Source organism: Rhyacophila brunnea, unplaced genomic scaffold (assembly GCF_057557595.1).
Source record: "Rhyacophila brunnea isolate RB1 unplaced genomic scaffold, BYU_Rbru_1.0 scaffold_7, whole genome shotgun sequence".
In the NCBI taxonomy this organism is placed as follows: Eukaryota; Metazoa; Arthropoda; class Insecta; order Trichoptera; family Rhyacophilidae; genus Rhyacophila; species Rhyacophila brunnea.
In genome coordinates, this window is record NW_028233339.1 from 40,753,483 (window position 1) to 40,780,378 (window position 26,896).

General features: G+C 35.6%; 2 protein-coding genes and 1 long non-coding RNA gene across 3 annotated transcripts in view; 2 read left to right on the plus strand and 1 right to left on the minus strand.

The window, feature by feature from the left end:
* LOC147064876 (RWD domain-containing protein 4) overlaps window positions 1–26,896 on the plus strand; it is a 378,341-nt gene that overhangs the window by 344,009 nt on the left and 7,436 nt on the right. The window lies entirely within an intron of this gene.
* LOC147064880 (zinc finger MYM-type protein 1-like) lies at window positions 1,480–6,088 on the plus strand. The gene has a single exon (XM_085958178.1). The coding sequence runs from the start codon at window positions 2,505–2,507 to the stop codon at window positions 4,584–4,586; it is 2,082 nt and encodes a 693-aa protein (XP_085814304.1). The 5' UTR covers window positions 1,480–2,504; the 3' UTR covers window positions 4,587–6,088.
* LOC147064881 (uncharacterized) lies at window positions 7,991–26,877 on the minus strand. The gene is made up of 3 exons (XR_015071939.1): window positions 26,502–26,877; window positions 13,903–14,073; window positions 7,991–12,124 (listed from the first exon to the last, which is right to left on the minus strand). It is a non-coding gene; the product is annotated as an uncharacterized LOC147064881 (long non-coding RNA).

Below are 26,896 nucleotides of genomic sequence, written 5' to 3' on the forward strand. Positions count from 1 at the left end.
TGGCCTCTAAAGCCCTGTTGTCGCTAATGCAACGCAATCCGGATGAATTTTTTCGTCGCTTTGTGACTGTAGATGAAACATGGATACACCACTATACTCCCGAGACGAAAGAACAGTCAAAGCAGTGGATTGCGAAGGCAAACCATGTCCAAAGAAGGCGAAAACCGTGAAATCAGCTGGTAAGGTTATGGCTACTGTATTTTGGGATGCACGTGAAATTATTTTCGTTGACTATTTGGAAAAAGGAAAAACAATAACAGGGGATTATTATGCATCTTTATTGGACCAGCTAAAAAACAAAATTGAAGAAAAACGGCCTCATTTAAACAGGAAAAAAATCCTCTTTCATCAGGACAATGCCCGTGTTCACACATGTTTACGATCAATGGCTAAAATTGAAGAATTGAAGTTCGAATTGGTCGACCACCCACCGTATTCGCCAGATTTAGCCCCCCAGTGACTTTTTCCTTTTCCCAAACTTAAAAAAATGGCTAAGTGGACAACGTTTTTTTTCAAATGAAGAAGTCATCGATCGGACAAATGCTTATTTTGAGGACCTTCCGAAAACTTATTTTTCTGACGGTTTAAAAAAAATTGAGAAACGTCTAACCAAGTGTATTGAGCTCCAAGGAGATTATGTTGAGAAATAAAAAAAAAATACAAAAATAAAAACTGTTTTAATGCTTTTTTCTAAGGAATTATTGACCCACCCTCGTACAACGACGCCCAAAAACAATTTTAATAACAGTTTTATTGGTAGGTAAAACCCCTTTCATTATTATTCACTGTTTCAGATGTGTGTGCATTTGCTATTTTCTAAAAATAGCTTTTCTAGTCTATTTTTATACATAAGTTATTCCGTATTTTACTTAAGATGTCAAATGTAAATAAAAAAGCGAAGTCCTATTTGGACACACTTTACTTTAATGCCAACTGGTCTAGCAAGATGCGATATTTGCAGAATTCATTTATCAACAAAGGGCGGCTCAATCAGTAATTTATCTTGTCATCTAAAATCAAAACATGGAACAGTTCCGTTAATTAGAAACTCGGTCGTTTCAACTATTTCAACGGAAACCACTAATTCACAAAGTCATAGTTAACCATGACTATATTGCTAATTAGTCACATACAACATCCAGTACATCAATTCAATCTGCATACGTAACCCTAAATAATGTAAGCGTTGGCAATGTAAATAATATAATTTCTGCGGCAAGAACTAATATTCCTTCAACGTCAAATATTCGCGGTTATTTTCATCAACCCATGACCATTGCGAAATCAAAAACATTCATCGGGAATTGTTAAACATGATCATCAAAGATTACCTACCATTTTCTATCGTAGAAAGTGAATCGTTCAAGACTCTTGTTAATTCATTGTCATGTTCAGTGGCGATTTTCCAATGAGAGCGGTGGAGCGGTGAACACCCACCCACCCACTCAATTTATGCGAAAATATTTTTTTTTTAAATAAGTATTTCATTTATATTTGATTTATTAAAAGTGTTCTGATCTATTAATTACCGTGGTCATTAATTCATATACAAAAACAAATTCCAATATGTGTTTTTAACCGGCTATTTTAAAGACTTGTTCATTTGAGCGATATACCGTGTCGCTCGTCTGTCGGAAAGCGCCCGGAAATCTTATATCGATTAATGCTTTTGCAATGAGCAAAAAACCAATTTGTACATATTTTTTCATCGTGAAATGTCGTCTACGCGAGCGACGGTTCAAGTCGCTCACGTCCGAATGCCTACTTCGAAGAACGTCGGGAATATTCGGTCTTAAAACCATACAGCCCGTATTACACAACAATTATTGTTTGACAATTTTTATTCAATATTATTATAAAAATAAATTCGTTTCACAGTACGTATATTAAATTTCCGCACATGTTGACAATATTTCTCAAATTTAAGCGAAGTACAATTTAAAAATAAACTTCAAGTTTTTTTCAGTTTGACAACTAAATTCACAATGTTTATCAATTATGATATCTCTCCAAACTAGCTCTGTGGGGTTTTAACATGCGTGGTAGGGTGGAAATCGTAAAATATCACGGCTGTGATGTGCAATGCTTTAATAATGTTAATTTTGATGAGTTACTGCTTTCAAGAGCCACATTAAATCAGGTCACCTATTTTCTTAATATGTTATTGAAGTAAGTCATTCCTTAATATGTTGCTTCTCATAAGCGGAAGTTCTATTTTTTATTCGAATTGAATGATAAATGGCATTACTGATGGTAATATTCTCAATAATTGTCCATTCAATAAAATAAAACATTTGCTAACACGAAGACGAGATTGTCACGCGTTGGCAAGTTATAGTATTGCAGCTTGTAATATTGACGTGGTTTCCGGCTGCAACAGCTGATCAACATCGCCAGTTGCCATTAGTTCCCGCTTATTGGTAATGTAAAACGGTGGTGCGCGCTTGTTAAATTATTTTTCAATGTGATATTTTTAGTTACTGTGTACATTAGTTTTTTTTAAAATGGCACCGTTTGATGTTGAGTACATAAAAAAACATTCTAATACGTTTGAAGAACGCCTTCGTATTAAAAGCAGCAGCAGACCTGTTCCTAACCTAAAATTAAAACAACAATGCGTTTCAAAAACTAAAAAATACGAAAGAACATTCAATGTTAAACAATATGAACAAAATTCATGGCTGTGTGGATGTGACAAATTAAATGCACTATTCTGTTTTCCATGTATTGTTTTTAGTGGCAGTGACGAGTGGACCATCAAAGGTGTAGTGGATTTGGCGCACTTGACAATAAAAATTAAAAAACATGCTGCTTCACAAATACATTTAACAAATTGTATGCATTTGGCCGCTTTAGGAACGATGAATATACGGCAACAACTGGATTCAGGGTACCGAAAATCAATCAAAGAATTTAACGAAAAAGTTGATAAAAATCGATACATATTATCCAGATTGATTGATTGCGTTAAATTCTGTGGCGCATTCGAATTAGCACTACGTGGGCATGACGAATCAGCTGGATCGCTAAATCCAGGAGTGTATAAAGGGTTGGTGAATTTTGTTTCTGAAATAGATCTGTCAATGAAAGAGCATTTAGATAGTAATAGTGCTTTTAAAGGAATTTCATGTAACATACAGAACGATATTTTGGATGCAATGCTTATGGTATGTCAAGATGAAATTAAACAACAAATTGCTAGCTGTAGATTTGTTGCTGTTCAAGCAGATGAGACAACTGATATATCGACACAAACACAGCTTGTGTTTGTTATAAGATATACAAAAGATGGCGAAATTTTTGAACGATTTTGGAAATTTATACATCCGAAAGGACATACTGCCCATGATATCGCTGCAGAAATTCTGAAAGAGTTAGAAATTTTACAAATTGACAAAAATAAACTTGTTGGTCAATGTTATGATGGTGCTGCTGTTATGTCGGGACGATTAGGAGGTGTACAATCAATTATAAAGTCTACATTTCCTTACGCATTTTTTGTCCATTGTTACGCACACCAATTTAACTTGGTTTTAGAAAAAAGCGTAAATGTAAATAGAAATGTGGCAAATTTTTTTGCAAACTTACATGCATTTCCACCTTTTTTCTCGAGATCATCTAAACGTATGGAGATTTTGAAAAATATAGTGAAGAAGAAAATTCCATCAGCCAATCAAACTAGATGGAATTTTAATATACGGACAGTTCGCGCTGTTCATGATAATAGTGAATCATTGAAGGAGTGCTTAGACGTTCTATTAAACGATAATTCCAACGACTACAACACAATTAATCAAGCTGAAATGTTACTGGGTTACTTAAACAATAATTTATTTATATTTTGGTTAAATTTTTTTTCAAAAGTAATGCCTGTGTGTGAAATATTATTTCAACAGTTTCAATCGCGCAATATTGATAATATTAAGATCCAAAATAGTGTTGGTGATTTCGAACGGGCAATGGTTAATATCCGCCAATCATCTGATACCTTAACTGAACCTATAGTGACAAAACGTCGGCGAGTGAATGATTTACCCTGTTTAGTGGAATCCAAGCAAGTGTGTGATTTAATAATTAATCAAGCAAAAGACCGTTTTCAATTTTGTGATCATTTATTAGCATCCAAATTATTTTATTCTGATCAATTTATTAATTATCATAAATCTTTTCCTACAAATGATTTTAATTTGGTGACTAAAACGTATGACTTTTTAGATAAAAATAAATTCAAAAATGAATTGTCTGTTATTTACAGCTTGGATAATTTTTATAATGCTGATGGTGCCTCAGCATTATTAAACATTTTAATCGAAAAAAATCTCATTGACACATTTACGGAAACGGTTTTACTATTAAACTTAATTTGTACTATTCCGATGACATCAGTGGAAAGCGAAAGATGTTTTTCCACACTCAAACGGATTAAGTGTTTTAGTAGAAACACCATCGCGCAACCAAGATTGAACGCATTATGTATGCTCAGTATCGAAAAAAAAATGATACAAGAGATTCCTGACTTCAACAAACGCGTAATTGAAAAATTTGTGTCTATGAAAAACAGAAGAATGGATTTCTCATACAAATGAACAATAAATCCCGGTCACTGCCGGATACGAGATATTTCGGTACTACCTACTAATAATTCGGTCAAAACAAATTGTTTGTGTCTACCAGTTTGTGTAAAAGTTTAAAATCCATTTTTTTTCAAGAAAAACTGTTTTTAGAAGTACAACAAATAATAAATGGTGAGTTATTTATGATTTTTTTTAAATGTACTTAATTAAAAAACCAATAGTTTTTTTGATTTTTTGGTGAAGTTTTGATGAAGGCAAATGCCTTTTTACTGCAGTCAACAGGTGAAAAAAGTGAACTCCCAGTAAAATAACTCACCGGTCGCCACTGGTCATGTTAGAACATGCCCACATTTGGGCTTCGATTTTTATTACACTGGCAACACCAAGCTCGACGGCAGAACGAATACGCATGCGTGCGTTGAAAAACTTTGAAGGACGGCCGTTAGAACAATTCCGGCGCGAAGTGAACGGAGATTATATACCGTAAAGGCCGACCGATTCTCGCTCTCTCGGTCTCAAACGCCCATATCTCTCGGTCTCCGGTGAGAATTTTTTACGATAACGACAGATTGTTGGACATCTGCGTGTAATGACGATTATATGGCGATGACTGTGCATTTATTAAATAGTAGTTATCAAAACGAGTCTGCCTTATTAGATTGTTTTAAAAGATCGGGAAATCATACTTCTGAATATTTGGGGGCAAAGTTAAAAAGAGTCTTGGGTGATTCGAATATCCCGAATGAAAAGAGTATTGCTGTAGTCAGCGACAACGCATCCAATATTGTTAAAGCAATTAAAGATAACAACTGGAAGCACGTGCCGTGTTTTGCACATGTGCTTAATTTAATTGTAAAAACTGGAATTGAGCAAATTCCAAATACCAGAGCTAAGGTGAAAAATATTGTTGAACTTTTCAAGCGATCGACTAAAGCCAAAGAGAAGTTTTTCAACCTTCAGAGACAAATGAACCCAGAGAAGCAAGCATTGTCGCTGAAACAAGACGTCCCCACAAGGTGGAACTCAACATTTTGTATATTTGAAATGTTCCTAAATCTGAGGGAACCGATCATAGCTACAATCCCTTTGGTCAAACCACAATTGCAGCAGCTTGATGCAACGACTGGGATACTTCGAAGTATGCCACTATGTTATTATCATTTTTTAATGATGCAACAATCGAAATGAGTAGCGAAAAGACGGTAACTTTATATAAGGTCATATTGCTGAGCAATAGCTTGAAGAAACATTGCGTCAATTTTAAAACTCACAAATTTCCTCCAGTTGTTGGTAAGATGGTAGAGGGTATGTTGTTTAGGATGGAAAAATACTTTCACCAGTTCAAATTCAATAAATTATTGGCAGATGCAACACTTTTAGATCCGCATTATAAAAATTATGGTTTTATTGACCAGAACTCCTGCAAAATGGTAAAAGATAACCTAACTATGCTTGCGAGAAATGCTCCAATAAGGTCTGCCAATATTTCTTCAAATTTAGTAAGTGCTGAATTAGCTACCCTCTGGAAAGTTCTTCAACGATATGGGATGATTTTGATAAGCAAGTAGCCAACGTAATCCAAGATGATAGTCCACAGGCTAATGCTTTAATCGAAGTGAATCAGTATATGAAAGAACCAATGATGAATCGACGTTGCGATCCTCTCAAATGGTGGTTCGATCGCAAAGAATATTATCCTAGACTTGCATGGGTGGTCAAAAAGCGTCTATCGATCGTAGCAACCTTGTGAAAGAGTATTTTCGAAAAGTAGTCTTAATAATCAGTGAAAGACGTTCTAGACTTAAACCAAACAAACTGTCAAAAATGTTATTTTTAAATTATAATTTGAAATAAGGTAAATTACATTTTTATGAATTTAAAGTGTCAGTGTTATAATACATAATATTATAGTGTTCATATTATTAAAGAGTGTTCAATTAATTACAGGAAAAGTCATGAATAATGTGAAATAAGTTTAATTCAATTACTATATTGTGTTGAAAGTGTCAGTGTTAAAATAAAAATAGAGTGTTCATATTATGAAAGAATTTATAAAATGTTTTCAAATAATTACGGGATACGTCCGTTATGGACGTTACGGTTATGCTGGGCTATTTTTTATAATTGATATCTAAAATCCGTTACTCAATATTATGATATTAAAATTAAACATGGCATATGGTTACATAAAAATATTTTGGGATAGGTATTTATTTGTTTTGCTATATTACATACAAATTATCATAAGCATGGTAGGTATCTGTAGTTATTTTTACCCACTATACCAGTGGTTTTTAACCAGGGTTCGATCGAACCCCAAGGGTTCGGTGAGTCAGTCTCAGGGGTTCAGCGGAGGTCAAGACACACACCCGACTCATATGATTTGTGATGACACCGCACTAGCACCGGCAAAACTAAGAGAACACTTCCTTAAGCTGCATGGAGATGGCGATTAGAAAGAGAGGCCGGCTATCCGCACGCCGACAAAAAAATGCACTCTCTTGTCTCGACCATCGCCCAGTGCGAGCGGACCCCTCCGGGGCAGCAGCGAACCATTCACTTAGGACGCCATCTTGTCAGCCACACGTGTACCATCACTCAGTGGCGCCGTGGCGCGATATTTTTATTTCTGCGTGTCTCTGCAGCTACGCCCCCGCGGCTGTCCCGCCTACCGTCCAGCCCCTCGCCGCCTACCGCGATCCCGGAATGTGCCACGTGCTTCGCGCCCCTCGCCGCCTACCGTGATCCCAGAACCTGCCACGAGTTTCGCGCCCATTGCCGCCGACCGCTATCAATCCGCGCAAGGCTGCTCAGCCCACAGATAAATGTTGTGTAAACGCAACCTCGTGATAATAATATAAAGTGAAGTGCAAATCAATTAAACGTTACGTTCCCTTAAATAATCAACCTCTATCGCCCACGCCAACTTAATGCATTGTGGCACCAAACATGCGCTCTATAATAATTTTAGTTTGTCTCAGTCATGCTGAATCTATGTATAACTTCATGTATGACTTCCATGTTTTCATGTAAATAAATCTAATTCCGCGCGGAATTTCAAATTAAATTTCTGTGTTATGTTATAACTAATCCTGCCCGCCCATGATGTCTATCTGACTTATTACTTCCTTTATATCTCAAATCTTCACCTGTACTATCAATCAATTTTATACCCGTGTAATTCACTGATTAAATTTGTTTCACTATTAATTAAATTATACCTGTGTAATTCACTAATTAAATTTGTTTTGTTACTAAACAATCAACCCTATATTTCTGTCGCCTATTCTTGTAATAAACGTGCTTCGTTTTGAACAGACCGAGTGTTTGATTTCTCCACCCACCTCACATTACCTACCTAGATAATAAGTTATTTTTAATTGATGTTATTTTATGTTCTTTTAAATATATTTTTTGGATCTATTTGTAATAAGTCCTTTAATTGCTTAATAAAAACAGTTATCTTAATTTCATATTACGTTTTTTATGGAAATAATATCTATCTGACAATAAAGTAAAAAGAAATATTATCTATCTGCTTGATTTCTTTTATTATGACATTACAATTTCCATACATCTTCTTTAAATCACTGTTTTAGTACTAATATTAAATCATTTCACTTGAAAAATAATACCGATGCCGACAAAAACAGTTTTTTGTACCCCCTGAAAAGATGACTATTTGTCATCAGCTAGATACTGTTGTCAGATCACCGTCGATATGCTCAAACTACGTTGAAAGAATATTAGGCGAGATAAAGACAAATTAAAAACGTGTTTAATCTTGGCAACGGACAGCAAATTGGAACTTGGGTTTTGACTGTCGACAATTTATTTTTTCCCAGTGTAAATATCGGCAAAATGGATATGGTGTGTGGGCATTGCGATTCAACAATGAAACACCAGGAATTTGCTGCGCGAATGGCAAAGTTAAATTGCCGACATTGCATCTACGACCTGATCCATTGTTGTCATTGCTTTCGGGTGACTCACCTGATTCCAAACATTCGCAAATATAATTTAAATGACATCTTTTGGAGCCAACAAAGTTTTCCAAGATCAGTACATGCCTACTTTCAATATTCAAGGACTAATATATCACCGTGTTGGTTCATTTCTACAGGTTTCCGACGCTGAACATAAATTTCTACAAATCTACTTTATGGGTGACAATGATGCACAAGTTGATCAACGCGCTGCGATGCACTTGCAGGCACAAACGCCACATAATATCCTATTTGCAAATATTTTTCCACTAACACAATGCATTAATAAAATTATTCAAAACTTCTATTGACAACTTACCGGCGGATAATTACACAAATACGAGCCGACAAAACACCACGCGGACAGCATGCCGGACGCTACAACACACCTACCATCAATAAAGTTGCGATTGTCATAGTTGGTGAGGAACGTGATACGCGTGATATAATTCTTCAGCGACGGAATAATACAATCCAATGTGTCGCTGAAACACATCGATCTTACGATGCGCTGCAGTATCCCATAAAGTTTTGGGAGGGGCAGGACGAATATCACTTCAATATTATGCAAACTAATCCAATCACAGGTAACTAAAGAAATCTTTATTTCATTTTATCAAATAAAAATATTTTTTTTTTAACTTTCAAACATTCGTAAATGTAATTTAAATTTTTCTTATCTTTCGTTTACTTTATTCTTACAGGTGAACAACTCAATAAAAAAGTATCAGCGATAAATTATTATTCATACCGCATAATGATACCTCAGAATGAACAAATCAAATTCTGCAATGCCATCAATTATTTCATCAATACGTGGTAGACATGTATGCCAAAATTGAATCCGAACGTTTGTTATTCATTCGCTTAAATCAAACATTGTTGCGTTCAGAAGAATACATTCATTTACGTGATGCAATTGAAAAAGATGGAAATGTTTCAGACATTCGCAAAATGGTCATACGTCCAGCAACTTTCAATGGCAGCCCACGGCATATGCATGAATATGCACAAGATGCCATGGCATATGTGCATTCATATGGCTGCTCTGACTTTATCATCACATTTACATGCAATCCAGCATGGCAAGATAAAGGAGCTTCTATTACCCGGTCAGCTTCCATCCGATTTGACTGCACGAATATTCAAACAAAAACTTACTAAACTGATGGACTTACTTAATTGTGAAGTATCACATTTATGGTGAAACTCGCTGCTGGATGTATGCGATTGAATGGCAGAAGAGGACTTCCACATGCTCATATGGCTCAAAACGAAAATACACGCAGCTCAAATTGGTGATGTCATTTGTGCAGAAATTCCTAATCCTGAAGAAGATCCACTGCTGTTCGATATTGTGACAAAAACCATGGTGCATGGACCAATGAATCCACAATCTCCTTGCATGGTGAACAATAAATACATGAAAAAGTACCCCAGAGACTTAGTTCATGAAACACGCACTGGTGATGACGGATATCCACAATACAGACGCCGAAAACCAGAAGATGGAGGTCATACAACAACAATCAGAATGAGAAATGTTGACGTTGAAATCAACAACAGATGGATTGTGCCATACTGTCCTTTGTTATCGAAAACATTCAAAGCTCATATCAACGTCGAATATTGTCGTTCCATCAAATCTATCAAGTATATATGCAAATACGTCAACAAAGGCAGCGATATGGCAGTAGTCAGTATTGATAGACCTGATGAGCGCAACGATGAAGTGAGTCAATTTCAAACAGGTCGATATATCAGCAGCAACAAGGCTGTTCGACGTATTTTGAGTTTCTCAATCCACAGTTGCAATCCCAATGTTGTTTTCATCTCAGTGTTAATCTTGAAAATGGACAAAGAGTCTATTTCACGGCAGACACTGCACGAAATGTTGTTGCTGAACCAGCCAGCGCATACAAGCATTTTCTGCGCTGTGTGAAGATGTATTTGCCAAGACATTATTGTACGCAGGAGTTCCAAAGTACTATACATGGAATGCTACATCCAAGAAATTCCAACGACGTAAGCAAGGCTTGCGTGTTGAAGGCTATCAAAATCTGTATTTGACTGACGCATTGGGCCGTATTTACACAGTATGTATATCCAAATAATGCCGAGTGTTACTATTTAAGAATGCTATTGGTTAATGTCAAAGGTCCTACTTCATTTGCAAATTTGAGAACGGTTGATGGCGTAGAATGCCAGACATACAGAGAAGCTTGCCAAAAGCTTCATTTCCTCGAAGATGGCCAACAGTGGGAAACGACATTGACGGACGCACGTGCCAGCTGTCATCCGCGACAAATTCAAACATTATTCGCTATAATTTTGACCACATGTTCGCCATCAAACCTGAAATATTTGTGGGAAAAATTCAGAGAGGATTTGAGCGAAGACATTTTGCAACGTGTTTGTACCGTTAACAATGACATGGGTCACTGCGGATGATTCCTCCGCGATAATCGTCAAAAGTGAACCACGTAAACGGGACTTTACTTACTTTGTAATTAGAAAGGTAAAAACCAAAATTTTATAGTCACTTTCTCATTCAGGTTTTTAATACTTCAAATTTGACGCAATGCACTTGCGCAGTGAGTAAACCAGAATTGGTTTGAAATCCGACGTAAGAGTATGCATTCCCGCAAGTTACTAACGGTCAGAAACCATCAGAAATGGTTTGACCCAACACTTCAAACCACTTTTCTCTGACTCGTCTGATTAAAAACGATCTGTCAAATTGACAGTCGTCAAAAAGTATACATAACCCAAAAACGATATTGATCTATTATTTTCGTACAAATATTTTGTTTTGCCATTTTCTCGACATATTACTTTTTCCGAAAGAAAGTAGGATTAAGAAAAATCGAGATATACAGCATTCTCCGCAATATGTAAGACAATTGAAATGTTAATAAAATATTTTAGATATCAACATTGAATTAGTTACCTATACACATACCTACACAAAGTTCGATTTGTATAATATCATCATATCATTTATATGACCAAAAATTAACTACATATACCCTGAAAAACCCCTCCATAATATTCTCACCCTATAGTGAAGTTTAAAATGCAGACCTTTTGTTGAAGCAAACGGAAAACAGTCGGGTTTTATATGTAACTAATTTCAAATTAAGTTTCACATTACAATCACAGATGGAATTGAACACACATGATAACGCAATGAACACAGCAGACATGAATAGAATCAACTAGGAGTGGCCTCTATCTAGCAATGGATTCATCCAGGCTGATAATAATTTTGATATCATATTGTAATCATGTGACAAATCAAAAACTACCGCCCAATAGCAGGGCCAACACGACAACCTAATGAGCACACACATTGAAGAAAATTGTCATTGAAAAATCACACATTTTAGTATAAATAACAATACAAAACTCTCCGGAAGTAGAATTCCCGCCGGTGAAGCATGAAGAACTTGCATCTGGAACATTCCAGGATCCCCGGAGAATCTGGATAACTGCAATTGGAAGAGACGTCCACGTTGGCTGTCGAGATATTACTATGGTGTTGCCAATAATGTAGATAACACTCTGGGGAAAAAAAACATTTTTCTCATTTATTTTAAAATCTGTACTTTATTTTATTATATTAAATATATTTTATAAAAATAAAAATTTATACCCTGAAAATACTTCACATAGTGAGATATCCTGAGTTCTAGGCTAGCTCAGGGTTAATAAGCGTTAATAAGCATGTGGCTTTATATTTTCAGTGATTTTCTTTTCTACACAATTATATACTAATAATTAAAACAATAGTTTATTTTTGGCGCGGAGTACACGAATTCAACTTGCGTCAGCTCGCAACTCGTGTTTCTTAAGACTGCCTCATTAAATGTTTAAAAATTCTCGTGTGAGTGTGTCTTCCACTCTTACATCGTATACACCCATCTCTTTCAAGCTCATAAAACAAGACCTTTCATTAGATTTACAAACTATTCCTATTACTAAATTAATTACAATTTTAATGGTATAAATCTTAATATTACACTTAAAGCTATTAGTTTGAAATTTTATATCTAGGTACATACTATAATTAGCATTCTAAATCTAACATTTATTCCTTTTTATCCAGATAGCCAAGTGAAACGTCATAAGTCTTTCATATTCTGTTAATTGACTATGTGACCAAGCTGCACGCTTAGGCCTACAAAACTTTATTCCGGCTCCCCATTGAAGACGGGAAGTCCAGGAGTATGTCAATAGAGACATGGAGAACTTTTGATGGTCAACTCGGAAAAGTGCGATCAAACTGAGTGCCAAAAAGTTGGGAGTATGCGGATTCCGAGAACGCTGATAAGTTTTTTATACCTTTTTATAAGAACTGGTTGGTATTGATTTGCCAGTGGCGTAGGGTGGAAGTAAGCTGCAGAGATATGATATAAATAGTGTGAACTAAACATTGTCAATCATACTTACTATTTGTTTTCATTAAATTAAGAATACAAATTGCAGATGGTGCTGATTAGTCCTTAAAAATCAATTAAACCCTAAACCAAACCATAATAGATAAAAAAAAAAAATCTATATCCATCTATAAAATATCTAAAATTATGCCAATAAATCATAATCAGTATGATGAAATTCTGTGACTGCAGAATTCACATGTTGTTTATTTTGTATTTGCCTTTTTACTAAGTTGTATTATCTTACGGTTGACGGCCGCAGTGGTGAAGAGTGGAGTAGGCTGTGGAAATTCAACATAAATAATGCACAATTTGTTTTCATTGAACTAAGAATACAAATTGCAAATAGTGTTGGTTAGTTTAATTTTATTTAACATTGGCTAAGCCCGCTAAACCAAACCATAATAGAAAAAATTATTCCTAATAAGATCATATGGGCCTCCACAGGATGGAGGTTTGTATTAACAGATTATGTTTTTACGAGAAATGGATGTAAGCCACTAATTATATTCTATATATATTATATTCTGCCTCATACCCAAATTGAAAAACAATAGCAGAAACAACAAACCCAGGATTAAGACCTGGGATCCACGACGTTATAGGCTGATGCTTAAGCCGCGTGGCCATCGTGTGGGGCCGTCTAACATAAGATAATACAACCTAGTAAAAAAGCAAATATAGAATAAACAACATGTGAAAATTTGGCAGTCGCAGGATTCATCAGACTGCTTCAGAAAGCAAAATGACACTATTGCATCACAAGCAATAAAGTGTAAAGACAATCACTGCTGACCTGTTAATTAATTTTTAATTACCACATTTAAATAGCATGTTAATTATATCTAATGGCCAGGTAACGCAAACGCACCAGTCACAGTGTCAGTTTAAAAAAAAAATTACCTTCTAAAAAGAAGAGATGACCTAGTCCAAATTTTCTGTACGATAGTCCAGTCAACCATAATTTTCATTTTCTCCAGTTTTCATCCATGTGACAATGCAGGTCTCCGGGAGGCCATGCGAATATCCCAGATGTCCTCGGTAGCCGACACTGAACAGAAATCTCACCTCCACCTGCAGAATAATAGTATGCCCATGACACAAATGAGGGGAGTAGGCTAAGAAGCCGGAAACAAATGCATTTAATTTATAAACCTCTAATGTTTGATTTAATAAAGTTACCATGTCTACCTGTTAAGGGGGGACGTGCTCAGCGTGGGTCAAAATTGAGCTTTTGTTCTATTTTCAAAGCATGATCCTGGACATACCTTAAATGTTGTAGATAATCTATTTATATAATTTTGAAGCCTTATTATCCTTTATATTTATTTAAAATATTTGATGACTGCATTAAGTATTTTTATTACATAAAATAGTATTATTTAAACCTCTCGCTCTAATGTTTTAGAATATAGTCATATTTCAGTACATAAATGTGCAGTGGTGTTAAGATTTTTTACGTTTATTATTTTTTAAACGCAATTTATAAAACCATTAGTATAATTTATGTCGACATTATTATAGTGAAATATTTACGATAAAAAATTATATTGATAATCTCTGTGATCCCAAATTTGATAAGAATTGAAGCGTCTAATTACAAAAAGCGATAAAACCACATCGAGAAAAAAATACGTTCGTATTGTACGCGTAATTTTACACCATGTGTGAAAATTTTATGTTTCTAAACCCGATATAAACCTACAAAAAAAATATTTAAATTCTTAATTTGGTACAAAAAGCGATATAATCATACATCGGAATATTTTAAATCTGGTTAATTCCGCGCGCATTTCTGTCGACCAATCAGCGAGCGGTAAATATTAAAAATGGCATCAGAACTAAATCTAAAGTTTTACGATCAAGGTGACAGTTATTCGGTGTATTCATCTTGTTTTATCACTATAAATAATGAGTGACTAACTCAAAAATTTAGAAAAGATCACCAATGAAGTGTCTAGAAAGCGAATACAAAACAAAGATTCGTAAAAGAACAGGAGCGCCGTATAAAGTAAGTAAATTTTGCACTACATGCCATGTACAGTGTAACCGCTAAATATATATTTTTTTATTTTTAATTAGTATTTTTTGCGTAATATTTTTGTGTATACGAAGTGTTATGTCATCAAATGTTTGTTTTTTTTTTTTATGTGAAATATATTAGATTTTAATTGATTATAGTTCATGCACTTTCTTACGTTGAGTGTTTTCTATGAAAATATTAAGCTTATCAAAACAATTTGTTAAAATGAAATTCCAGTGGATTCCAAATGCATCTGGTGTTTATTATATTCTTTATACTAACTTTATAAAAATTATGATTAAAATTAAACTGTTCCCATACATATATTGTCACCAAATAAATGCGTGCGACCCCCGTCGCGCTAAGGTTGTCTACCCCTGTGCTGGACAGGGCAGAGGGATAACGGTTGTTTTAAGAAAGCGGCGGATCGCGAACGTTCCAAGGTCAGCAATGCGACCCTGACCGTACTACCTGCTGTCTTACGCAAAGCAAAAGAAAATAAAGCATCCGATAAATTAAAGACACACGTTCCCGCGAGAAACATGACGTTCCTAGATATTAGAACCAGACATAACCGCTCGAATATCCACCCCATTCGACTTAAAATTGTAAATAATTAGAGTTGAAACACGCCAGCAACAACCAACACACCACAGGGGAAGCTTTTAAATGAGCCGGCGCAACGTGAAGAAGCTCTCTTTTCTTCCCCGACGCCTTGAGGACATCACCTGGACCTTCACGGTACCTTCAAAAACCTCACACATCAGCCCGATATATAAACCTAAGTACCCTGTGTCGATATAACTGTTGATTTCTCATTCGTTTATAACCTTATGTATTATTAACTTTCGTCTTTCCCGCCTATTTCCGGCCGAATTCACCTCAAACTAGTGTCTTCCACTGGGTCTAAATAATATCAAAACCGTGCCCTGCTACTATAGAATTAATTCCAGTAATACTGGCTTTGTTTTTAATTATTATTAATTATTGTTTCCTTTTTTTTATGTTGTATATTATTGATTTATGTGTGTGTTTTTCTTTTCGTAGACATAGCGCCGTTATTCGAGGCCTCACATATAATTTCATCTCATGGTTATTTTTAAATTTATTCCGCGATCCACTGACTTTGATATTGCCATTACCATGTTTAGATATTAAGATTAATTAAGGCTTGTAATTTTTGTAGTATGATGTATAGTGCCACAATATTTTAATCGGGGAATAAACTAAATAATAGTTGCGTTAAATCATAATGGTTCGCGCCGAATTGGTTTGAAACCGATACAATCGCCGCGAGGCGGGGTATATGCTGCCACCTGTGGGCGCTCGCCGGAAGTGAGTCGGCGACGCGATAATTATTACGATTTGACATGTATTATTGTAATGTTAATTTTTTTGTTTTAATTATTTCGCAGTTACGTTGGTATTAATCGAATCAATAAATAATTGGCGGACGTCGTAGGTGTCATCGAAGGCTTGAACCTCTATTCCTGCCCGTAAAAGTAAATTTCATTGAGTGCCTTCATTCTAAGTTAGGTGAAATTTTGTGGCACAATATTTCATCAAATACGCATAGATATAGGGTTCTGCTTGTCTCTAGTTGTGTCAACGGCTAATATAACCAGACCGGGACGACTAACAGGTGTTTGAAGGCTTCCAATCTTTGTCTTTGAATTAATGTAACTTTGTTCGCAAATACCACTGCCACCTGTCGGCCATCCATATATCATAATAATTTTTAATACAAAAATATACCCTTTCAGAAAACCAATAAGCTCCCCTGTCTCTGGAAAGGGTCAGGTTCGAAGATTGGCAAGCAGGTTCGTGTAGCCAAGTCTTCACAGGTTCGAACTGTGGTTGCAGTACTGGGTATCTTTGGCCCAGCACTCTCAAGCGAAGCCCTATATCGGTCACATTAAATATGGTTAAATTAGTGTATAGTTTTTCATTATGACGGTGAGATTTTCATTTGCTATTTGATGTGCCCCTATGGTAATATAATCTATGCTGTACCTGTATAATTATTTAACCCCTTCAGGCCCCTACCGTTAGTTAAGTAAATTTGTGTTGTAACTAGTTGATTATTTTTGTTCATGTATAATTCAATAATTAAACCTGTATTTGTGATTGAATAACATCGTAAACCATATTTCTGTCGTCTACTGTATTAAACGGATCTCTGTTGAGACGATCGAGCGTTTCATTTCGACCACCCGAGTCTCCTTCCTTCTCAATATTACACTAAATAAATTGCTTTCTATTTTTTTAGGTACATCCCCACTAATTTTCCTGATCTCACCGTGCCGACACAATGCAAGGGGCTTTAACTGTGGTACCGTAACTGTAGACAATTATTGTGTGTAATTTTAATTTGTTGGCATTTATGTATTTCATCGAAATATGTCATTCTTTGTATGTCAACTATGTAAAATAAATATTATTTTAATAGTTATTTAATTTCATTATCTTTTAATACACTATAACATTTTGGTATTTTCTACCCTTCATATTCTGTGCCCATCCTTTCCTGGATTAAGAGTTCAGGGAAATTCCTAATCACGCTTAATTCCGAAAAAAAAACTAACATACATTTCATCCAAAATAATCTACAATAAAATGTTCTGTTCTACATTATTTTACTTTATATTACGAGGGTGGGTCAATAAGTCCTTAGAAAAGCCGACAGGTGCGCGACTAGTACTGTAAGCAGTTTGTTTTCATGCAGCGGCACTACCGATTCAGTATGCTGCGAAGTTTCAATCAGATTGGTCGAGTTGTTGTGTGTTTCTCGTACATTTAAAAAAAAAATTTGCTTGTGGAAAATGGAAAATGGAGAAAATTGAGTTTAGAGCTGTTATTAAACATTTTAATATAAAAGGGTTAACAGCAAAGGAAATAAAAAATGAGTTGGATTTAGTTCACGGCATATCTGCTCCTTCACTTGCAACTATTTATAACTGATTAAATGAATTTAAACGTGGTCGTACATCAATAAAGGATGAACCACGCTCAGGACGTCCTGTAGAGGTGACTACACCAGAAATGATCAATAAAATCCACGATATGGTGTTAAGTGACCGAAGATTAAAGTTGAGTGAGATAATTGAGGTTACAGGGATCTCAAAAGGTAGCGTCATTTCTATTTTACATGACAAATTGGGCATGAAAAAAATTTCTGCAAGATGGGTGCCGCGTTTGCTCACAGTCGACAATAAACGCAATAGGGTGGTGGCCTCTAAAGCCCTGTTGTCGCTCATGCAACGCAATCCGGATGAATTTTTTCGTCGCTTTGTGACTGTAGATGAAACATGGATACACCACTATACTCCCGAGACGAAAGAACAGTCAAAGCAGTGGATTGCGAAAGGCGAACCATGTCCAAAGAAGGCGAATACCGTAAAATCAGCTGGTAAGGTTATGGCTACTGTATTTTGGGATGCACGTGGAATTATTTTCGTTGACTATTTGGAAAAAGGAAAAACAATAACAGGGGATTATTATGCATCTTTATTGGACCAGCTAAAAAACAAAATTGAAGAAAAACGGCCTCATTTAAACAGGAAAAAAATCCTCTTTCATTAGGACAATGCCCGTGTTCACACATGTTTACGATCAATGGCTAAAATTGAAGAATTGAAGTTCGAATTGGTCGACCACCCACCGTATTCGCCAGATTTAGCCCCCAGTGACTTTTTCCTTTTCCCAAACTTAAAAAAATGGCTAAGTGGACAACGTTTTTTTCAAATGAAGAAGTCATCGATCGGACAAATGCTTATTTTGAGGACCTTCCGAAAATTTATTTTTCTGACGGTTTAAAAAAAATTGAGAAACGTCTAACCAAGTGTATTGAGCTCCAAGGAGATTATGTTGAGAAATAAAAAAAAAATACAAAAATAAAAACTGTTTTAATGCTTTTTTCTAAGGAATTATTGACCCACCCTCGTATCTAAGCTTTTATTTTCATTTCTATTATCTAAGTTTTATTACCAGTTCAATTTATAATACTTACATGTAAATCTTTAAAAACATTTGTGTTATACCATGCTAATATTTTTTTAATTTAGAGCAAAAAATAACATTAGTTTTAGTACAAACTGTTTCCTAACCATGCTGTAGCTTCTCCTCGGCGCGTGCCGAATGAGAGGTGAGTTTGCGCCAATCCTAAAGTCGGTTACAAATCGCAATATATACAATCTTATTTTGCTAATATTTATTTGATTATAGAGTTTATAGGCACTTAGACATTGTTATTTTGTTCTAATTTAAACATACAATATGATGGAATACATAATCTTAACTTAAAATAACAAATTTTACCTTAAAACATAAAAACATGTTTCCTGCAAATATTGAAAATGTTATCATATCGCTTTTTGTAACTAGACGCTTCAATTAGGCATTTTATTATTCAAAAAATGGGCAAGATTTACACATTTGAAGATCTAAACATCCTATGAATAATGATTGCTTTATAATAATTATTGACCTAAGAATAAGGTAGTGTTTTTTTGAAATACGCCATTTCTTTTGGCATTCCCCAGTGGTTAAGCTACAACATACGGCCGTAGCCATAAATTGACAAACTATAATTGAAGTAGGGAGTAAAATGATGTTAACGCGCGTGTTTGAACATGTACCGTTTAAAAAAAAATAAAAAAAATTTCGGTTAGGTAGCCAAATATAATAAGTTAGTTAAGTTGAAGAATAATGTTGCGAGTGTGGAATTCTAGTAATCTCACTGAAATGCTTCAAGTTTGACTGTTGAAGGTAGTAGGTATATAGTGGAATCATTCCACAGTTTCTCCTTACCATCCCACAGTAGGCTTTATGCGCAGGCTACACGGTAGCGACTTGCCTGTGCAAAAAAGACGGAACACTCTCGCGTGGCCACAGGGCACAGGTAAAACTGCGCAAACCTCATTACGTTACAACAGAAGTCGTCGTCGTGAAAACACTGTTTTTCGGAATCGCAACAATGTCGTGTCAAGTGACGATTTGTTTTTGTCATAATCGTTTTTCTACTGTTTATTGGTTAATAAAAGAGAAATAAATCCTCCAGATCCAAATGGACCAAACAATGGCTATTGAGAAGAAACATACACTCGCATATAAATCAGCATTTTTTGCTTAAATTTAATATAATATATACTAGTGGCAGTGACGTCCCGTGGGGGTAGGCAGATTGAGCGTCGCTTGGGGGCGGCAGTTACTCGAAGGGCGGCATATCTAAGAGAAACAATAAATAGATATAGGAATAGGTACCTACCTAAACTTAGTAATAACGGAAATATCTTTCCATTAAAAAAATCAGCTCACTGGTTGGAAACAAAATGTACCTATTAATTATCATAAACGGTTTAACAGGGCTGTATTTTTTTTCGGCCGGTGCGCATGGGAGCCCGGGTTCAGCAAACCGGCGAGCGAGGGGATCCTGCTCATCTTGGCTTGCTTTGACGAACTGATGCACAAATACCGGTAACAATAACTGAATGTGATTATTGGCGCTGTGCTACGGGTCTGTTCCCCGCTATGAAGGCTTCAGAAGAGTTCTAAATCATTCGGCCGTCGATAACTATCTTAAAAAAGACTATTAGTGGCGGCAGAAGTTCGTCAGGAATCCTCCGGATGGGCGTTAATAACAGTGATGCAGTGTCTATAGGTGGCAAGTTGAAACGGCGAAATCGTTTCAACGAAGGTTGCAGGATCGTATTAAAATCGAATCGGCGAGGGTGGCGGAGCAAGGTGGCGGAATACAGTGGCGGAATTGTATCGGAATTATTTACTAGTATCGGAGCGCGTTAGTATGACTATTTGCGACGAGTGCCAGTCGTGGAAAAAAAAGGCTAAAATACTATACTTTTGAATATGGGCTAAGTTTTTTTTTCAAAAAGATTTCATTTCTACAATAAAAAAATACACCAAAAATACCAAAATTACGATATTGTCGTATCATAATTTGGTGCGAAGTACTATAATTTCGTAATAAGAGGGAATTCCCCGTTTCCTACTTTTTTGTGACAGACAAAAAACCTATACATTTTCAACAGAAAATAATGAGTAGGTAGCTAACTACTATTTTATTTTTGGACAAAACACTATAATTTTGGTCCCCGTACTATACTATATACACGCATCAAAAATTTGCTCTAATAGTAAAAAAAGTCGCCTGCGGCGCAAGTTTACTTTGAGATTGTTAAAAGTTTGAAATACTTATATGGTTGTGGAATACCTAAAAATTTTTGATTATAGTTTGTCGATATCAAATACTTCGAGTAGATGTAGGTAGGTTCTCAACAAAACAATAAATACTAACTGTTACTTCGCGGAACAACATTTGGGGAACGCTATAGGTAGGGGGGCCCGCCAATGATCTTGGCTAGGGGGCCCCGCTTCAGGATGTGGGGCATGGCCTACCCCCCACGGGACGTCACTGCCACTAGTATATATTATATTTAAGCAAAAAATGCTGATTTATATGCGAGTGTATGTTTCTTCTAAATAGCCATTGTTTGGTCCATTTGGATCTGGAGGATTTATTTCTCTTTTATTAACCAATAAACAATAGAAAAGTGCTTGTGACAAAAACAAATTGTCACTTGACACGACATTGCTGCGATTCGGAAAAACAGTGTTTTCACGACGACGACTTCTGTTGTAACGTAATGAGGTTTGCGCAGTTTTACTTGTGCTGTGTGGCCACGCGAGTGTTCCGTCTTTTTTGCACAGGCAAGACCGCGCAGGCAAGTCGCTGCGGTTTGCGCGCGCTTCCGTTTTCCCGTCCATACACACCAGCTTCTCGATACAAACCGGTTTGCGCAGGTAAGCTTGTCGTAAAGCATGAGCGTCTAGTCGGCGCTTTAGGGATACACGGTAGGATACAGGTGTGCTATAAAAGTATAATATTATAGCTATAAATCAAGTGCGACTATTGAAGACAGTATTGCATCATTATTTAATTTGACGCCTCAATGGCCCACAACCCAAAATAGGTACCGTAAAACCCCCTAACTTCGCCTGGTTTTTTAACAGAAAGTCGTTTTGCCACCAAAATATCCACCAATATGAAGTTTATAGACCTTATGTAATGCACAATGCTAGTGTTTATTTTTATTTATATTGAAGTAACACCCTTTTCATACTAAATAATACAATAAATCACTATTTTTTATATAGACGAAGTTACGGCACGATTCCGTATTTAAATTTAGGTCTTATGCTAGAGACAATTTGACATATTTTAAAGAAATATCTATGTTGGCGAAGTTAGGAATCACTTCAATGACAGTTTCATACAACCTACCAATTTACGCTAGGGTTGCCAAAGACCAAAGCATTATAGTATCATTTTTATGTATTGATTTAGATAGTAAATTTTTAATAAAGGAAGTATGAGAAAAATTGTTAACTGGTGAATCAAAGTGATGAATAGTTTTTAGTCTAAAAACCATAAAAATAAAAAAACACATCTACTTCAAAAAAAAGCATTTTTTTGTGACAACCCTAAAGCCATGAGAAGTGTAGGAACATGTAGTTTCTAGATATGAGAAATGAGTCACTTAATGAGGACTCCGACCGAATAGGTCAATTACGGATAGTGATTTATTCGGATAGATTAGGTCAATTGTGTCTTTTGTTGCCGTAATAAAATGTATAGTACAACGCGTACGAATTACGGAATCTCGTCGCCCTCGTTACATTTGGCAAGCAGACTATATCACTATATTATATTCAAAATATGAAGAACCTACCTCTACAAGATTCGTAGAAATCAGCAAAAAGTTAAGAGGTATTCCGAAAAAATTTCTTCAAACCGGACTCGAAAAAACGGTACTAATACAAACACGGCGAAAATAATGGCGGTTTGAAAATTTTGTGGTGACAGGACAAATATTATCTTTAAAATCGCCTTAAACCTCAATTACATTGAGCTTCTTTACGAGCTGTGTGTTGGCGAATTTATAATCTGCCTGTAAAGTCGCCCAGTGTAATCATCGAACAAGCTAACATGTTAGGTAATGTTATGTAAAAGGCGTTAAACAAAGTGAAAGAGTTTCCTTTGTCTTAACTTCAGATGAATGGCAAAGCAAGGAAACCCAGAAACGGAGAGAAAAAAGTCTTAAAGAAGAACAAGTCAAGAAAAGAAAAGAGGAGAGAATCCAAAAACAAAAGGAAGTGAAAACTAAACAAGGAGAAAAGAAAAACCTTACAAAAAAAACAGCAGCAACGTTAACACTCCCGTTGCCACGATGGTCTCGCAGTTTAGAAATGACCTTAAATCATAGATACCCCACTTATTATTATGTATATAAACGTCTACTTTTAGCTATTTGTAGATAAAATATTTAGGCATAAAAAGAAAAATATGTAGGTAGTTGAATTGAATGTCTTATATGTAAAATTAATCATTTTTCAAAAGTCTAATCAATATTTTGATAAGACAGTGACAGGGCTATCTAGAAAGATATACGTTAGAGAAACGCGCATAATAGTAATGTAAACATGAGACACTATTTTAAAATGTCATTTGTTAGGCAGAGATAGAAATTTATGTCTTTGTTCAACATAATTCTGTGAAGGATGCATTCAGCCGTAGCCTCTTACAATATATCGAACCTTGAATTATAAATTTTTCAAATGCATCTCACGATAAACGCCAAAGCAACCCTTAATGTAATGTTATAAGTGTTCATTTTAGCAAGTCAACTTCGCTTTATATGCCGTTTATTCCAAAATACTGACAGGAAGGGCTCAGTTTTATTGAGCCCGTAATAAAAAAAAAATGTACCCGGATTTTGAATACAGACCCTTATTGCCAGGTATGTAAGAATTACATCGGTTTGTGGGCCATGTGTATTTGAAAACTTCGAGCGACCTAAAAAAAACATACTATTATTTGGGTGCACAGCAGGCAGTCGAACGGTTAGATTTGTGCGTACTCCCATCATCTACACGTCGATTATCAAATTGACAAATATTTTTGAAAATATTTAATCATGCCGAGAAGATATTTAACAGAGGAAGAAATCAGGGTGGCTGCAGAGGAGTTTTGTGATGACTCTGATATTGAGGTTGAAGTGAACGACAATAATATTTTGGATAATGAAAATTTAATAGAAGTTTATAATATATAAGTATTAAATTGCGGTACCTATCATATACATATGTATAAAAGTAGATTTTTCTGGGGATACAATATTATATTAAATATATGTTTATGTATTTTATTATTGACTATAAAACCTCTTGTTATGAAATTATCTAAAAGTAGGTGTGATATATCTATAGTCTAAGAGGTATAGACTTAATACGTGCATATAGGTTCAAGTAGCGTAGTGATTCAATTTTTTTAATGTGTATTATTTCAACATAATAAACATAATATTAAAATATATTTAGTAGAAACTATACGATCGGAGTATTTTTGTTGTTTAAGTATTCTTATGTAAGTATATTTTTAATGTGTTTTAAAATCCGATTTTTAATAAAACCTAATAACATGATACAATAAGATCACAATGTTTTAAAATTATGTATATAGGCAATCGATATTGCAAAATTATAACTATTATTTTATGTGGTAAACGTGATAACGCAAGTCCATGCAGATGTTATGCTACCTAAAAACATCCCTCATTCGCTTCGGATGAATTAGCCACCCCCACTCTCCGTGAAATGACAGCGTGTGTTGGTTGTTCCATTTAAAACAGATCGAGACATGCCGTGGTTTGGTTATGATGTACATTTATCGATGTTCGATTATTATACACGATTATAAGATAATTGCATGTGATATACACAGAATAATATGTTAAACGATGACTAAATAGTATTTAAAAACATACTTTACCTTTTGAAGCAATCAATTAGCTTTTAAAATACCTTAAAATGCCAAATTTCTATTGGGACACTGAGTGGACAGCATGGGAACGGGCGTAATTTTTTTACCATGGTAAGGGAAAGGTTAATAAACAGAGTAAGAAAGTGCAGTTCGTACCTGTGCAAAATACAACTAAAAGAGAATGTCAAGTGGAAAGAGAACCTAATGTAAAAAAAGAGAATAAGCTACCCGAAACGAAAAGAATCAAAGTACTGGCCAATATAAGATTGAACAACCCTCTGATGCCAATAGTTAACCAACTAGTTGATGAAGACAAGAAAAATTATGGGATTCGAGATCCCTTTGATAAAATTTTAAGCAGTCGTAAGAAATCATACACGCTGGAAGAACTTGAAGCCATTTTAAACAATGGTGATTAAATATTTAAACGGTTAACATCATAAGAACTTACGTAATTTAATTTTAGACACCTAAATATATTTTGAGAATCTTTTGATCTCAATTAGTTCCCAAATTTACTAGATTTTTATTTAAATATAAGCATTGTTTCTTTTGAGGTTTTTTAAAAATAATGTTATCTAAGAATAAATGTATGAATACTAGTGTAAAACGTGTTTGATTTGCATGATTAGTACACTTTTTTGGATCTCTATTAGGGCTTGCGCAGACAGAGAGCGGTCAGGCGGTCTGCGTTCCGCGTTCGGAGTTCTGCGTTCTTTGTACTGTATGGACTTCATACTGTATGGGTACACAGCCGGCGGTCAGACCGCGCCGGTCAATTGGAACGCTAGCGTTCTAGAGTTCTATTCCCGGAATTACAAAGAACGCCGTACCTCCCGTCCAGTCCCGTCATAGGAATTTGAGCAGTCACACAACATAGAGCGAAACCACACGGGGGAGTGAGTACGCAACAGCGGTGCTTTCTCACTTCCACTCGCAGTCGGAATATAGCGGTCTCGCATTATGCAGCGCCTGTGTCAGTACAACGTTTGTAAACAAATGGAACGCTTATTGTTGACCGCCACCTGTCTGCTGTCCCTGAACGCTAGCGGTCAACGGTCGGTTGAACGCAGAACTCCGACCGCTCTCTGTCTGCGCAAGCCCTTAACTGTGCCAATAATTGGAAAAGGTTGTGTCAATAATAGGGAAAAGTATGCCAATAATTGGAATAAGGGCCAAACTCAGGAAATATCACAAGTGTGTGCATAAGCACAATACAAAAGTGTTATTGGAAGTATTCAAATAAAGTTAAGTAAACATATTATTTAAATCAGGAACTTAGAAAGATAATTGATAGAATACTATGCGAACTTGAACTGCTCAGTTCCCTTAAAGTGCCAATAATTGGGTGGTTCACCCTAATAGGTTTGCTGAAGATGAAGTAGATATCACAGTGGATGACACAAAAAGATGCGGAAGATTCATTCGGCTATATAATAAATATTAAACAGACGAATAAATCTTTGTCAGGTTTGTTTTGTTCATAATAAAACAAACCCAAGACATAATATTATGTAAAACCAAAATGGAGGCACCACGAAACCGCGTGCTTTATGAACTAGGTACCTACCGAAATAACAATAGAAAGGTGATTAAAACAAATCTCATTAAAACATATATTAGGTATATAACGAATCCTACCTCGACTGTTCTCCTCGTCCAGGAAACCATCGTTGGCGGCGTAACTCTGCATTTTTTATATTGCCTGTTTACACGGTTTTGTTTCCAATAAATACAACTCAGCAACGCTTTGAGCCAATTCCCAGATTGCATCTAGTTGGAAATACTTTTGTCTGCTACAAAGCTTGGCGTGATGTTTACTGTCGTATTTTCAGTGAGAAAAACGACTTCATCGGCAACCACTAAAACTAGATTTCAGTTTCTTCATGTTGCTAACCGCTATTCGCAAGCTCTCGCCACGGCCCACAAGACCGGGAACAAGCAAAACAGAACAAGAAACGAAGAAAGCCGGAAGTTGTCTGTCATTTGTCTTTGACATTGACAACAACAACTCTATGTTTTGCCGCCTTTTTACT

What these genes read in the sequence shown, in the direction of transcription:
- LOC147064880 (XM_085958178.1), top strand. Translation starts at nt 2,505, where the DNA reads ATGGCACCGTTTGATGTTGAGTACATAAAAAAACATTCTAATACGTTT.